This window comes from Lycium barbarum, chromosome 6 (genome assembly GCF_019175385.1).
Source record: "Lycium barbarum isolate Lr01 chromosome 6, ASM1917538v2, whole genome shotgun sequence".
Lineage (NCBI taxonomy): Eukaryota > Viridiplantae > Streptophyta > Magnoliopsida > Solanales > Solanaceae > Lycium > Lycium barbarum.
The window spans coordinates 32,216,841-32,233,008 of NC_083342.1; the positions used below are offsets into that span (position 1 = coordinate 32,216,841).

The 16,168-nt window shown below is 34.5% G+C and overlaps 1 protein-coding gene and 1 long non-coding RNA gene across 2 annotated transcripts; one reads left to right on the forward strand and one right to left on the reverse strand.

Annotated features, from left to right (window-relative positions):
* The first annotated feature begins 1,380 nt into the window (after positions 1-1,380).
* On the forward strand, positions 1,381-15,093 carry LOC132643703 (beta-D-xylosidase 1-like). Its single transcript, XM_060360242.1, has 7 exons — positions 1,381-1,987; positions 7,206-7,493; positions 11,290-11,459; positions 11,893-11,990; positions 12,343-12,687; positions 13,346-13,759; positions 14,204-15,093. The coding sequence occupies exons 1-7, from the start codon at positions 1,583-1,585 to the stop codon at positions 14,821-14,823; spliced, it is 2,340 nt and encodes a 779-aa protein (XP_060216225.1). The 5' UTR covers positions 1,381-1,582; the 3' UTR covers positions 14,824-15,093.
* On the reverse strand, positions 8,046-10,359 carry LOC132643704 (uncharacterized). Its single transcript, XR_009583712.1, has 3 exons — positions 10,197-10,359; positions 9,500-9,551; positions 8,046-8,277 (listed from the first exon to the last, which is right to left on the reverse strand). It is a non-coding gene; the product is annotated as an uncharacterized LOC132643704 (long non-coding RNA).
* Positions 15,094-16,168: the final 1,075 nt, after the last annotated feature.

Here is a 16,168-nt window from a genome sequence, read left to right on the forward strand (position 1 = left end):
AGTGTTTTTGATAAGCAAATTGTGTTTGACTAATCTTTTTAAAAAAAGTGTTTTTGAATGTCAAATTACGAAAAATGACAAGTATCAATGGATGTTTACTATTAAGATTATTTTATAGTGAAGTTATTTTAAAAACCTATTATGAAAGACTTTAATTAAATTTTTACTTTTATTTAATTTAAATTTAAAATTATATATTAAAATTTTCAATCAATATAATACATGGGTAAATCATAGCAAATTGACGTTGTCATTCTTAAGTACAAAAAGAGTAATAAATCATAGCAAATTGACATTGTCATTCTTTAAGTACAAAAAGAGTAATAATTCTTCTTGAATATCAAAAGAAAAATAAACGTCTTCTTTTTTGACAAGAAATGAATTATATCTACAGTATAAAAGTCAAATAAATACAACTTGATAATTGTAAAAAGAATAATTAAGTAACTGTAATTTTATTTGAAACATTTAAATGTATTGAGATCTCATTAAGAATCAAAATGAGTTGCAATACCTGAACATGTATAATTAGAAATTAATGAATTAATGAGGGATATACTTGGTAAATATGTATTTATGATAGAGATATTTTTGTCTTGGAAAAATAATTTTCTACTTCAGCTTTTTTCAAGAAGCAGAAAGTTTTAGCTTCTTCCCAACCCCAGAAAAATTTCTTGTGCTGCTCCTCAAAAACATTTTTTTTTTGTTTGTTGGCCACAACAATAACAACAACAACAAACCGAGTATAATCCCATCATGTGGGGTCTGGGGGCCGAATACCTTAAATCTTAAAAAAAAAAAAAAAGTGTTTCTAACTTAAAAAAAACTTTGGCCAAACCGGCTCGTCACACGCTTGATACCACTTCACATAAATTGGGAGAGAGTAAGTAATAAATACATTTAGTGGTCGTTTGGTTTAAGGTATAACATGGGTTATACCGGTACTAATTTTTATACCACGTTTGGTATAAGGTATAGATTTATCCCGGGATTATTTTATACCTTGTACCAAACGTGGTATAAAAATTAGTGCTGGAATAACTCAACTTATACCTTCTTAACCCACTTATACTGGTATTATTTTATACCATCTTTCAGATGGTATAAAATAATACCAACAGATGGTATAAATTAGTCCCGGGATTGTAATCCCGGGACTATTTTGACCTCAAACCAAACGACCACTTAGTATCATATATTGTTAAGTGACACGGTAAGTACATATAACTTAAATCTGTTTCTCTTTATTATTACTTTTAAGAATTCGACAATTTTGATAAACAAAAATCTTGGTTAACTGCCAAATGCGTGTTATACTTATCAGTTATCGCAAACTTTACACATCCATGGATAAGAGAGCTCAAAGATTACCCGTCCACTACCTCCAACTGTACCATCTTTCGTTTTCATATTCATACGCCATTGGCACCATCTTAAACGCAACCTCCTCTATATATACCCTTCCAATTCTCCTCAATCTCTCCCGGGCAAACAGAATATGTTAAGCCAATAGTACCAATAATACATTCTTACTAGGCATTGATATTATTTTCATTGATATACATATCATACATAAGTAATTATGAGTCAACGAAAATATGCTTATTTTGTTCTCATTCTTGTCCTTGTTCTCCATGCGTTTTCTTATTCGGGGGAGGCACGACAACCGTTTGCATGCGACCCCGCTAACGCGGTGACAAGAAACCTACGGTTCTGCAAAGCGTCGTTGCCAATACATGTGCGTGTTCAGGACTTAATAGGACGATTAACGTTGCAAGAGAAGATAAAGTTGTTGGTGAATAATGCTGCACCGGTTGAAAGGCTAGGTGTTAATGGCTATGAGTGGTGGTCTGAGGCACTTCACGGTGTCTCCAACACCGGACCCGGTGTTAAGTTTGGTGGTGCTTTCCCTGGCGCTACTAGCTTTCCTCAAGTCATTACTACCGCTGCTTCCTTTAACGCCTCCTTGTGGGAAGAAATTGGCCGGGTAATTTTAATCAGTATTATATTTTAATTGTCTGCCCACGTGTATCTATACTAATACAAACAAGAATTTGATGTCCTGTTGCTATCACTACGGAGAAAAAAAATCTTTACGTGAAAATGACCGGCTCCTAGAAGTACTGCTAAGACTTGCATTAGAGTATTCTATTTACATCACACACCTCAACCCCTTGAGGTGTGGCGCTTCCCAGCGTCCCAAATCCTGCTAACGTAGAATGTTTTGTGCAGTCCTTTTAAAATGACTTGATAAATAAACTCTAGGTATGAATAGGATAAGATACCAGTATTTTTCAATTCTCATATTGTTATAGTCTTGAAGCAGATGTTAATATTAGATGATTAAACCAATGTCCTTTCAACTTCTTTTTAACTAGTTTGATAGTTAAAACTCCATCTAAAATGAGATAAAACCAGTATATTTTATATATGGAATATATAGCTTCGCAATATCGTATTGTAGGTCTATTTTAGGTGTGTTTTAATATTCTTTTGGTGCAAGACAATGGTCACAGACCACCAATAGAGCTAAGTGTTTTCTTTTGTTTCTGTCATGAATAGCAGACTTTTCAGCAGTTAGGTACGCATGTGACCGACTGAAAGTGTCCAATACAGAACGTTAGTTAGTCTTGTACTCTTACAACTGTCATGTGAATATATGAGCCGCTTATGCATTAGCATTTAGCATATGATCATTGGTCGATAGACATTTTTCCTTTCAACTAATATTAATAGCGTGCATTTACGTCATACTTTAAAACATGATATTACATCGGATTATATTGAGCTCTTTCCGATTGCATCTTTTTTCCATATTTAAATTTTAAATAGAATAAGTATTATCATCCAAAAATGCAATTAAAGAAAAGGAAAGAAGGTGCAATAAAGAGGAGAAAGGATCCACAATTATCCTACGTTAGCCCTCATGAATAATCTAAAAGGGCCGTTCAAGAGATAGTTACTCTTATCTATAAAATAGAGCCCTTTATCCATATTCTATTATTTTAAAGTATTTCAGTTTTCATAGAAGAGGGGAAATAATAATAATGATAGTAATAATAATAATAATAATAATAATAATAATAATAATAATAATAATAATAATCGGTTTAATGATAGAAGAAAGAAATGATAATATTTTTCCCATACCTACACATGCCTGGATGTTTTGTTGTGTGGTCACAACATTAAAAAAAGAAGAAGGACGAAGATACAGGCCCAAAAGCAACTCCACTAAGTTGGACTGAAAAGTGGGTGGAAAATCGGGGGGGGGGGGGGGGGTTCTGTTGTCATGATTTCGATGTTTACTAATTTAACGAGCTTTTCCGTTTATTTGTTTGTACTTTCTTTTGGGGATCATGAAAAGTGTTAGGAAGGAGGGAAAAAAAGGTACCTATATTCCAAGCAGGTAACATCGCATGAAAAATTAATTTTTATATATATTTATATATCAAAACTCGTCTTAAAAACAAAAATAGTCAACAAAACTGGTCATTTATACATATAACATAAGATATAGATGGATATAAGCAAAAAGCAAAGAATATGAATTAATCCAATTTTCCTTTAATTGGTTCTCACAAGGAAAAAAGTGAGAATAATTGTTTTATGACAAACTCTTTCTTCCTTCTTTCTTTTGGTGCACAAGTTTAAGAAACGGAAAAGGCTCAAATATGTCATCGAACTATCGGAAATGGCTCATTTATGTCATTCGTCAATAGTTTGGATCATTTATGCTATCGAAATATTGGAAATGACTCATTTATGTCACTCATCAATAGTTTGGCTCATTTATGTCATCGCCGCTACCAAAATGACTCATCCATGTCAATTTTTCATTAACGCTAGTTTTATAATACCAGATATGACACATAGTCTCCAACTAGATTATGGTTGTGGGTGGCTCGGGTGTATGACGCGGTTTTTTTAAAATTAATTTGGATTTAAAATTAGGCTGGTTTAATTAAACGACGTAGACCTCTAGTATTAAACCAGCCCAATTTTAAATCCCAAATTAATAAAAAATGAGTCATACACCCGAGCCACCCACAACCATAATCTAATTGGAGGTTACGTGTCATATCTGGTATTATAAAACTGGCATTAATGAAAAATTGGCATGGATGAGTCATTTTGGTAGCGGCGATGACATAAATGAGTCAAGCTATTGATGAGTGACATAAATGAGTCATTTCCGATAGTTCAATGACATAAATGAGCCAAACTATTGACGAGTAGCATAAATGAGTCATTTCCGATAATTCGATGACATATTTAAGCCTTTTCCATTTAAGAAATAACAAGAAAGAAGAAACCGTCAAACTTGTCGTTCATGCATGTTGATGAGTTGCAATCATTTTCTTCTCTCTATATGAGGTGTTCATACAAACATGATGGACCACATCCCATGCCTTTCATGCTTTTGGATAATGAAATTTAAAGAATTTACGAATTATTATCTATCCTACTGGATATGTACACTACACAATAACACAAATATACAAGTTCACATGGCTTTAAGCTCATATATGTGCTGTGCTATTTGGCGTCAAGTCTTCGATTATCTAAAATAGTGAATTATACGAATTAAAGGTGTAAGCTACCGCTGGATTCTAATATCCATTTATCTTCGGAAGTGAATGAAACTTTACCGAGTAATTAGACGAAAATATTAGAGAGATTTTATTTTATGAGTCATGTAACCAACACTATTTATGTGAGCTCCATTATTACTTCACAAGTGGACTGGTCCCACTTGCTTACTTTAAGATAAAAAACTTAAAAAGGTAATTTAAAAGTCTACATTTTTTCTATTTAAACTAAGCACCAAAATAAAAAACGATGATAAAGAAATAAACAATCAACTAAACGTTAACAAAAGATCGGCACTTAAATTCAATTCAGTTGTATTGAATAATAATAGAAGCAAATATGTATCCCAAAAATCAATACTTGATTTAATTTATCTATTATTATTATTATTATTATTTGGTTCAAAATTTATCTATTACAATATTTATGTGTACATACTTTAGTTCTAATTTAAATTGTATTATTCTACAATAATAATGACGTTAATGCTTATTTGATTAATGTATACATTAGTTTTTCTTACTGTATAATTATGTGATTGTCCATATATTAATCTAAGTTGATAGATTTAGGACACAGAATTATCACTCCTTACACAAAATAGATAGAAAATAAAAGCAATCATTCCACTTGTCAAGTAATAATGGAGCCTCACATAAATAGTATTGGTTACTTGACTCATAAAATAAAATTTCTCAAAATATTATGATGTCTTACTTCTAATTAATGATATATATTTATTCCTGAAGACGTAGATTTCCAAATTTTTTCCGCCGCAAATATGGACAACTGGAACTTAAATGAATTGATGCTCCAATTATTAGAAAATAATTAAAATAAAAGACTTGAGTATAAGTTATTGTCCTCGTTGACAGCTTTATCTCATAATCTGTCTTTAATTTAGAGAGTTATTATTGCATTGCTAAACAATTTCTTTGATGTGTGACAACCTAGTATTTTTGTCCATATATTCCTAATTTTGATATCCATTTTCTTCAAGTTGATCTAATCAATAATGTTACCTTCTTCCGTCGCTGCATGAAAATTGAGGAAGTCTTTAAATGGATTAACAGCAAAATTAGTATAAAGGCTGAAGTTAGAGAACTCTAGGAATCAAAACTTGACGTGGATAAAACTTGTTAATAGGTTTTGGGTCCCATAAGTTAGAACATCGTGCTTACCAACCGTCTTACTAATTTGTTGTTTTTGTCTAGTCACAACTTGTTTGCGTGTAAACTTTGTCTTAAGAGGTGTGATTAATTAATAGGTTTGGTTCCCATAAGTTTGTCCAATTGACAACTTTTTCCTTAAAAGTCTTATCTTTTCACCAGTTGCTTTTCTTTTTTCTTTCAAACATCCCATCATGCTGTTTTTTCAGTTAGTTAAATTAGATCACTTTTTTTTTTTTTTCGATTTATTTTTCAGTAGTTTCAGTATTATGATAAACCGTAGAAAGATATATGTAATCAATGTCCTTTTAAGGAGCTAAAAAGTTGAACAATAGGATTGTGATCTTGTCATCTCTACCCCAATTCATGAAAGTTGTGATTTTTGAAAGTCAAATACAAATTTAGCATGTGGAACGTAAAATTTAACCGATATGAATTTTTCAAAGAAGCCTAAAAGAAAAGTCCTTAGATAAATAATTGTGAATGATGGACAAAGTTGATGTACCAAAAACATTTCAAAAAAATTGGGCTAGACTCTAGGATCAAAGTCAAAGTCACAATATGCATGACAAGAACTTCTTCCGACAAACGGCACTTTTGATGCTTCACTTGTGAGATAAAAACTTACGTTACGTTGCCATATTATTGAAAGAAAAAATTGGAAGGTACGTTGAACTCCACAAAACTTCACATAGCTGCAAAACGATAAAACTAAAAGAAATCATAACGTTCATCTGTACTTTGGGCATAACATTATCAGAAGTGGTATCAATAGGTGAAATCGCGTGAGGAGTAGGGTATAATGTTAAGACACATTACAACACCTACAAAGCACATATATAGGACAGAGACGGAGCCAGAATTTGAAGGTTGTGGGTTCACGTTCTAATTCTTTAAAGTTACTGAATTCTAAATTAATAATTTGTGCATATTTGACGAAAAATTTAATACAAATATATAGTTCGGATCAAAACTAATGGGTTCGGCTGAACCCACACCCGAAGGGCTAGCTCCGCCCCTGATATAGGAGTATTTCGATTTATGAGCCTTACTTTCCATTTTAGTCAATTTAAAAGAATGTTTCTTTCTATATTTAGTACTACGTGACAAGTAAAGATCACATATTAAAATAGTATTTGTGTACGTTAAACACATCTTTAGTTTAAAACAACAATATTCAAAAGTCTGCCTTAGTTTAAAATAACAATAGTCAAAAATTTTCACTAACTTTGAGTTCAATCAAACTAAGACACATCAATGAAACGGAGGAAGTAGTTAACTTGGAGGAACAATATATTAATATGATGTAATATAATAACGTGGTGTTTGTGCACCGGGCTGCTATCGCGGCTCTTCCCTGGACCCTGCTAATGTGGAATGCTTTGTGCAACGATCTGTCTTTTTTATCATTATTATTATTATAACATGATTTTTTGATATCAGGTGGTTTCTGAGGAAGGAAGAGCAATGTATAATGGAGGAGCAGCAGGACTAACATTTTGGAGTCCGAATGTGAATATATTAAGAGATCCAAGGTGGGGAAGGTGTCAAGAAACACCAGGAGAGGACCCTCATTTGGTTGCACGATATGCCGTCAGCTATGTTAAGGGACTCCAAGGCGGCGGTGACCGTGGCAATAGCCGCTTGAAGGTGGCTGCTTGCTGCAAACATTACACTGCTTATGATCTTGATGATTGGAATGGCTTTGATCGTTACCACTTCAATGCTAAGGTAACACCATAAATAATACCCCTAGTTTGGACCACTTTGATCGATGAGCATCTAATTAGTTTTTCCTTATCCTTTCATGGGGTTGAAATTTGAGACCAAAATTTTGGCTTGCACGGAACTTCAGCTTTGAAAAGACATGCTAAGAAGTAATCTTTCGTTATCTTAATAAGAGTAGAGCTTTTATGTGTAGCTAGGTAGGGAGGCGGCACCAGGGCGTAATACGGGTTTACTTTTACATAAATCTTATACTCCTTCTGTTTCAATTTATGTGAACCTATTTTCTTTTTAGTCTGTGCTAAAATGAATGACCTCTTTCCTTATTTGGAAACAAATTCACTTTATGAAATAATTTACAGCCACATAAATATTCAAGACTTATGTCACGACCCAACTAGGGGCCGCGACGGATACCCGATACTTGTACCGAGCACCCCCCTAACTCGTATCTCATTCTTATTACTGAGTGGGCCATAGTGGTAATACCGTTATTTCTTTACTTAATTCTATCATTAATAGCATAACCGTAATCAGGTGTTAATAAAATCTGCTAGCATGTTATACAACCCCAAAACGAACAAAAGTACAAACCATCTGACTGTACATATCTGTCTACGAGCCTCTAAACATAGCACACATATATATATATATAAGAAGGGCCGGGTTCTACCGCGCCCGAATATGTACACAAAAGTACTACCAAGAAGTTGAGGCTCCGGAACAACTGGAGCGCTGACACAGTACTGCTGATGGAGCTTCTAGGAGTCAAATCTGTCTACCTGCTGACCTGCGCGGCATTAAACGCAGCGTCCACAAGAAGAGACGTCAGTACGAGTAATGTACCGAGTATGTAAGGCATGAATAATAACATTCGGACAATATAGAACATGGATAATGACATAATAGAAATGTAGAGCATGTCGTGAGGTAGGAAAATAACCTGTACATATAAGTGCCTTTCGGCGGATACCATGCATACTTAGATTTCCTTTGAAAAACATTTCTTACTCATATACATGTGAGGATAGAACGTGTCATATTGCCGAGGCGTCGGCAGCCGATCCATTTAACCATAAATATATATATATCCCGCGTCCGGGATGATATCAAGTCAAATACGAATACATGTACCGTGTGTATATCCCAGCGTCTATAGCGCTCTGCCCTTTTTCCCGTCTTCCCCACATACATATATATATATATATATATATATATATATATATATATATATATATATATATATATATATATATATATATATCATATCATAGCATGCAGGAAAGTCCAAAGAAAAGCTATAACCCTATCGGAGTGACGTAAGGTCGGTAACCTCCGATTACCTTATGGAATAACCATGGCCGCTTGTCTCACCTTGAAGGAACGATACTTATAAGATGAGACTATCAACGAAGGACAACACTAAGAAAACATAGAATAAAATTATGGACATCATAAACATCAATTCATATGCTTTGGAATTCTTAGAAAATAGGGTCATAACTAAGGAATAGAATTAACGATCAAGATCTAGTTTGATACTTTCATGCTCATATTGAATCCTTAACTTAAGGCTCTTAGTCGCGGAATCATTCTTGTCATACTCATCATAGACATATTCTCTTTCTTAACATCATCGTTATCATTATCATCATAGAAATATCCTCATTAGAATAGTCACAACACTTATCGTTTGATAAACGGAAAAATAAAGAAAAATCCGGGAACCATGGGCCCACCTCGGGTCAAATGAGGCGGCGTACACAATTTACGTACGTTACGTTTTATGACGTCACTTGTGAGAGTTTTAAGGTAGTCGGGTCTCATTTGTACAAGTTCTAGATAGCTAGGCAATTCTTCCCACTATTCATGAAAGGTCTAATTCAATTCTATTGAATGAAAAAGGGGAAACTTTAGGCGCGGATTCCGGAGAATAGAGTTGTCCCCGAGGCTCGTATCCAACCTAGTATGTCTAAGACATGCCAAAGAAGGAAGAGTAAATCCTTACATACCTTTTTCCGCTCCTTATGCTACTCCAAATTCAAGGTGCAAATCCGCCAAAATCTACAATTTGGTCACATTTACCAAACAGTGATTAGAGCATTTAGAAGTTGAATCTTAAGATAACACTTGTCTACCGAAATTTCGGCAGCACTTCCCCTGTAAATGCACCATCCCCAAAATTCAACTTAGCCAATTTTTAATCAACAACAATTCGGGAATTCAACCCGGCCAAACTATCAACATAATGCCAACAACCATACTAACTATTTCCATATTCAATCCAAGATACATTATAACACTTCAATTAACATACTACTTCCTTCAAAACCTTCCAACTCCAATAAAACAATAACAACTTTATAATATATATTCCAACAACACCATACTAATATCGTTGTCTTCCATACATGTAAAAACATAATATTCAATTTACATAAACTTCAACCACAAGTCTCCAACTTCTACCATTTCACTAAGATTATTAAGCTTTTATTAGCAATATAGAATCCACACAACAACAACCAATATACTAAATAAAATTAACTCATTTTCCTCCACACCACACCACAACTACACGGCTACCACACACACATAGGCATACACGGCCACACACCTATATTCTTGTTCTTCATGAATTTCACTCACTTTTATACACTACAACATGCACAAGCATCCATAACATAAAAAAAAGGAATGAATTCTTACCTTTCTCCTCACTTCTTCACTTGGCTAAAACTTCCAATTTGCAAGAATATGAATTTTTCTTCTTCCAAAAACCACTCCACCTTGCTAGGAATCCTTCAATTGATAGAAAATAATTTTTGAAGATTTTTTTTTCCAAGGATGTTGTTGGAGTTACTATGGCCGAATGGCCTAGCTCCTTTTTTTTTTTTTTTTTTCTCTTGTGTTCTTATGTTCTTGGAGTTTCTAGAGGATTGTGGACAATTAGAAGACTTAGTCTTCTTTTATTTTGACCACTTAGGCTTTAGTTGGGCCTAGGCCCACCCATGTGGATGGCCCAAGTGGCCCCTTTTTAATTTCCAAGCCCATATTTTGCTCTCTTGGTCTTGCAACTCATAAATTAATTTTTTCCAAAATTTCACATTTGCCCTTAGCCTCCGTCCATATTTCCACGAGTCATATTGCGAATATACCCTTTTTACCCCTAGCCTTTCTTAATAATTCCGCTTCTAAATTCTTCATAAGCAACTCATATGCCAAACAAAACAAAAATAAGGCCTTGCTTGTTGTCTTCCCGCGATTGTCTTGAATTATCCGATTGCACAAAAATGCGGGATATAACAACTTATGTTTAACCACACGTCTCACAAGTCTTCACTCTTTCTTAAATGTCGTGCTCAGTCAAATAGGTTCACATAAATTAAAACGGAGGAATATATATATATATATATATATATATAGGCTGTGAACCAAGTTATTGTATACTCGCTACGTTTAAATAGAATGTCACCTTAACTTTAAGTTTCCCTTTTGCCTCTTATGAAATGATTTATATCTATATAAATATCTAAAATTTGTTTTAAACTACAAATTTCAAAAAAAAAAAAATCTTTCTTAAATTTTGTGCCTAATCCACCGGTGCAACATAAAGAAAGAATAATAACCTGAGATTGTTATACTTCAAATCTTAGATCCGCCTTTAGCTAGCTAGCTATTCTTCTCATATTATTGGTACTAACATTTTTTCCTTTTTTCTTCAAGTGTTGCACATTCACATATACACTCCGCCAAATTATAGAAGAGGAAAATAATGTTTTAAATTGAAATGTACATGTAGGTAAGCATGCAGGACTTAGAGGACACGTACAATGTGCCATTCAAAGCATGTGTCGTTGAAGGGAATGTAGCAAGTGTAATGTGCTCTTACAATCAGATCAATGGAAAGCCAACGTGTGCTGACCCTACTCTCCTCCGTGACACTATTCGTGCCCAATGGCACCTTAACGGGTCTCTCTCATCCTCTCTCCTTTAATAATTTCCAACAAACTATAAGACCACTTAAGAGAGCCAATTATAAATATGTATTAATATAACACCCTAACCGTGAGTCATCATTCAATTGCTCTTTACATCACTTTATTATACCACAAGTACGTTTCAAACCGTTGGAGAAAAGTGCACAAATATTGAAGCCTGTATAGTACATCAGTTGATGCCTATAGCGGCATAGCGCTGTCAGGATAAAAGTTCTCTAACAAAATTAATTAATACCAAAATAATCATAGGGAATAAGAAGCTTTAGATTAATGTTATCATGGCCAATCACTATGGTGGAAAAATCAGACATATTATAGTTGATTGATTATAGATGCTACCTACTACGACTAGAGTGTTGTAAGAATAATTTGGTTGAATATTAATTTGTTGCCTTGTAAAACAGATACATCGTATCAGATTGTGATTCTGTTGGAGTTTTATTCGATCAACAACACTACACCCGTTTCCCTGAAGATGCTGCAGCTGCCACTATCAAAGCTGGTTTGTTTATACTCTGCTCGCAATAATATTTTCTTTTTTGTTGTTTCCCTTAATCTAAGACCCGTTTGGCTTATTCACATTTTTCCAAAAAATGTTTTCACTTTATCTGAAATTTAGTGTTTGACCATGAAAATTTTAAATACAATTTGAAATTTCAAAACACCTAAAATCATATTTTCACTTTTAGTACATTCAGACACCCAAATACATTTTGCGAAAAGTATAACGAAACTCAACTCAATCTCTAACTCTAACTTAAAAAATTCCAAATAAAATGAAAAACATTTGGTTTCTATGGCCAAACGCTTACTAAGAATTCGAAGATATGACTTAGTGATGGTGGTATATATAGGGTTGGACTTGGACTGTGGGCCTTTCCTAGCAATCTACACAGAGCAGGCAGTCCGTACAGGCAAAGTTTCAGAAGTGGAAATCAACTATGCTTTAGCCAATACAATTACAGTCCAAATGCGTCTAGGAATGTTTGATGGACCAAATGGGCCTTATGCAAATTTGGGCCCAAGAGATGTGTGCACTCCAGCCCATCAACAGTTGGCCTTGCAAGCAGCTCGTGAAGGTATGGTTCTTCTCAAAAATATTGGACGAGCTCTGCCACTCTCCCCTCAGCGCCACCGCACTGTTGCTGTTATTGGGCCCAACTCAGATGCTACAACAACCATGATTGGCAATTATGCAGGTAAATTAAATTATATAGAGTTTAAGTTCTATATATTACTCCCTCCGTCCCAATTTAAGTGTTTTAGTTTGACTGGACACGAAATTTAAGAAATAAAAGTAGACTTTTGAATCTTGTAGTCTTAAATTAAAGATGTGTTTAGTTCTTTAAATCTTATGGTCTTAAATTTATCATGTAAAATATTGGAATTAAAAAACTTACTAAATGTAGAATGAGATATTACTTTTGTGGCACAAAAAAAAAAAAAGTAAGACACTTAAAATGAGACGAAAAAAGTACAAAAATATTTCTTCTATAAATAAATTACAAAAGGGGAATTGATCATGCATAAAAATAATACCAAGGTCTTACAACTGTGAAACAGTGAGTCGAATATGTATGATTTTCGTACAAAATGTGATTAGCTACTGACTTGGATATATCATCCCTCCTTTGACATTTTTGAAAAATTTGTGTCTTGGTCCCTCCATTCCCAATTTATGTGGCACTCTTCTTTTTAATTTGTGAAAGAAAGAATGTCACTTTTTTGTATGCTTCCATGAATTGAGCATTAGTATACAAATTGGCACATTCATTACATTCTCAATTTTCTGGTTACTCATTCTATTAAAATAAAGTTGCATTTCTTACTAATTTTCCTCTTTTGGGTTGAATATAGGTGTTCCATGTGGTTATATTTCTCCGGTACAAGGAATAGCAAGATATGCAAAGACAGTTCACCAACACGGATGCATGGGAGTAGCTTGTCCAGAGAACCAACATTTTGGACTAGCAGAAATTGCGGCGAGGCATGCTGACGCCACTGTGTTAGTGATGGGGCTTGACCAATCCATCGAAGCAGAAGCTAAGGACCGAGTTAGCCTTCTTCTGCCAGGACGCCAACAGGAGCTCATTTCTAGAGCAGCTATGGCTTCTAAAGGCCCCGTTGTGTTGGTTTTGATGTCCGGTGGCCCTATCGATGTTACATTTGCCAAAAATGATCCTCGCGTTTCCGCTATTGTTTGGGCTGGCTACCCTGGCCAGGCTGGTGGAGCTGCTATTGCTGATGTTCTCTTTGGAACAGCCAACCCAGGTATATATCACTAGTACTCACCTACTTAGACATTGATCCAGTTATCTTTTGAAAATAAGAACAAGAATTTAAAAGAGAAAAGTCTCTCATTCTTTTTGCATGTCAAAGTATGACATAAACATGTTTTATAGGTTTCCATTAAAGAAAACTTTTCAATCTTCAAAACCAAAAGATGACATTTATTTTTTGGATTGGGAAAGACTGTCCAATCAATAACACCAAACCTTGATGTAATTAAAACTGTACTAACCACCAATTCCTGTTCAAAAATCCTTATGAAAAAACAGAGCAGATAACTGCAATATATGTGGTATAAGACTTTTTGAAGGTCAATTTCAAACATATAGAATGAAGTAAAAGAAGATGTCGATTAGTAAAAAGATTATTAGTAATAGTAGTATTTATCTTACTTTCGCTATACTTGATATATATAATATATTTCAGGGGGGAAGCTTCCAATGACATGGTATCCACAAGATTATGTAGCTAAAGTGTCTATGGCAAACATGGACATGAGAGCAGATCCAGCAAGACACTATCCAGGCAGAACCTACAGATTCTACAAAGGCCCTACAGTTTTCCCATTTGGGGCTGGCCTTAGCTACACAAGATTCAACCAGCGCTTAGTATCCGCCCCAGTCACTCTTTCAGTGCCAACCCTTCAGTATGATCTTGAAGGGATCAACAGCACAACTATTAGCACAGCAATGAAAAAGAAAGCAGTGAGAACAATACATACCAATTGTGATTCACTTGACTTAAACATACACATTGATGTGAAAAACATAGGAGATTTGGATGGAACACACACAGTCCTCATTTTCTCAACCCCACCTCCAGGTGCTACATTTCCTGAGAAACAACTAGTCGCGTTTGAGAAATTTCATGTCGTGGCTGGGGCTCAGCAGAGAGTCATGATCAACATCAATGCCTGCAAACACCTTAGCGTAGCTGATGAATATGGAATTCGAAGAATTTTTATGGGAGAACACAAAATTCATGTTGGTGACGGCTTCAAACATTCTATAACCTTCCAAGCTTCAAAAGACGAGATCAAAGTCTAAGTATACTTTTAAGGACTAGGTCATAGGGTACTTGTTTCTATTCTTGCAATTAATAATTCTTATTTCTTTCCCTCAGAAAGACAACAAGTATAAAAAAGATTTGTTGCTGGTGAGAGGGAAAATTTAAGAACAATATTAGAGATTTGTGGGGTAGTAAGTGTTTAAGATCAATGTTGCAGCAAGTGTATTGATTGGGTTCAATAAAAAAGTTGTTGAACCTTAAATGTGACATAAAATTTCAGAATAAAGTACATGAAAGGATTGTTGTGAGCTCTGTTTAAGCTCTGCTTGTAAACTTAACCCTGATAAAGCACTCCATTAAGAAGTTGGTATATTAAAATAAAAGGAGAACCACAAGTTACAATTGATCACTGAATTTCAATGTGAATGTGCTAGAGCAACGGGAATTTTTTGAAAAGAATCTCTTCGAATTTCCATGAAAACCTAACAAAATGAAGAAAATGGGAGATACTAGCTGAAACTCAAACTTTCTGTCACCACATGAATGTGTGGAAGTAGGGGGAAATTAATACTTTTAAAATTAGAGGAAGGTGCGAAGTAACCGTGTGCGTTAAGATCAAGAGAAAATAATCAACTCTGAAATATGAGACGATGCACATTAAGTGGAATTTCTGCCCAGAAGCGAATTTAGGTTTGTATAACTAGTCTCATTCAACACCGCTTCGCCAAAATAGCACTTACAATAAATATGTATATAATACTAATTAAATAGGTAATGAATGACACTAAAAGGACTTATAGGTGACACCACTTGTCACAACTAGTTATGCATTCGCCTTTATAAGGAGTCACAGATTTGATTCCTGGATATAAATACTTCTCAAATTTTTTAACAACTGCAGATGACACTAATGTCACGACCCAACCCACCATGACTGGCACCCACACTAACTCCTAGTGGGCGAACCAACACATAAGTCATCTATTCACTCAAGTTCATTTTTATATTAACCAATTCAATCAGTTATTACTCGTTCAAGCATAAGAAAATAGAAAATAAGTCATGCCATTGAAATAATGAAGTAAATGCGGAAGTCCTAACTATTACAAATCCTAAAATCCGAAAGTCACCATACAAGGACTATAATCTAAAACATGTCTAAGGAATGACAACTGTCTAAACAAATGACCAATAGTGTCCGTAATAGAAATAGACATCATAAAGAAGATCTTTGGGCGGCCTGGCATGGATAGAAGCTCACCCTAAATCTGTTAGCAATGGCCTCACGCTAGATATGAGGACAGGTAGCAGTCTCTGGATCACAATCTGCACTTAAAAGAATGCAACAAGGTAGTATCAGTACAAACACTATGTACAGGTAAG

What these genes read in the sequence shown, in the direction of transcription:
- LOC132643703 (XM_060360242.1), top strand. Translation starts at nt 1,583, where the DNA reads ATGAGTCAACGAAAATATGCTTATTTTGTTCTCATTCTTGTCCTTGTT. An exon ending in CATGATTGGCAATTATGCAG is followed by an intron (nt 12,688 to 13,345) that starts GTAAATTAAATT and finishes GGTTGAATATAG; the next exon opens with GTGTTCCATGTGGTTATATT. An exon ending in CTTTGGAACAGCCAACCCAG is followed by an intron (nt 13,760 to 14,203) that starts GTATATATCACT and finishes AATATATTTCAG; the next exon opens with GGGGGAAGCTTCCAATGACA.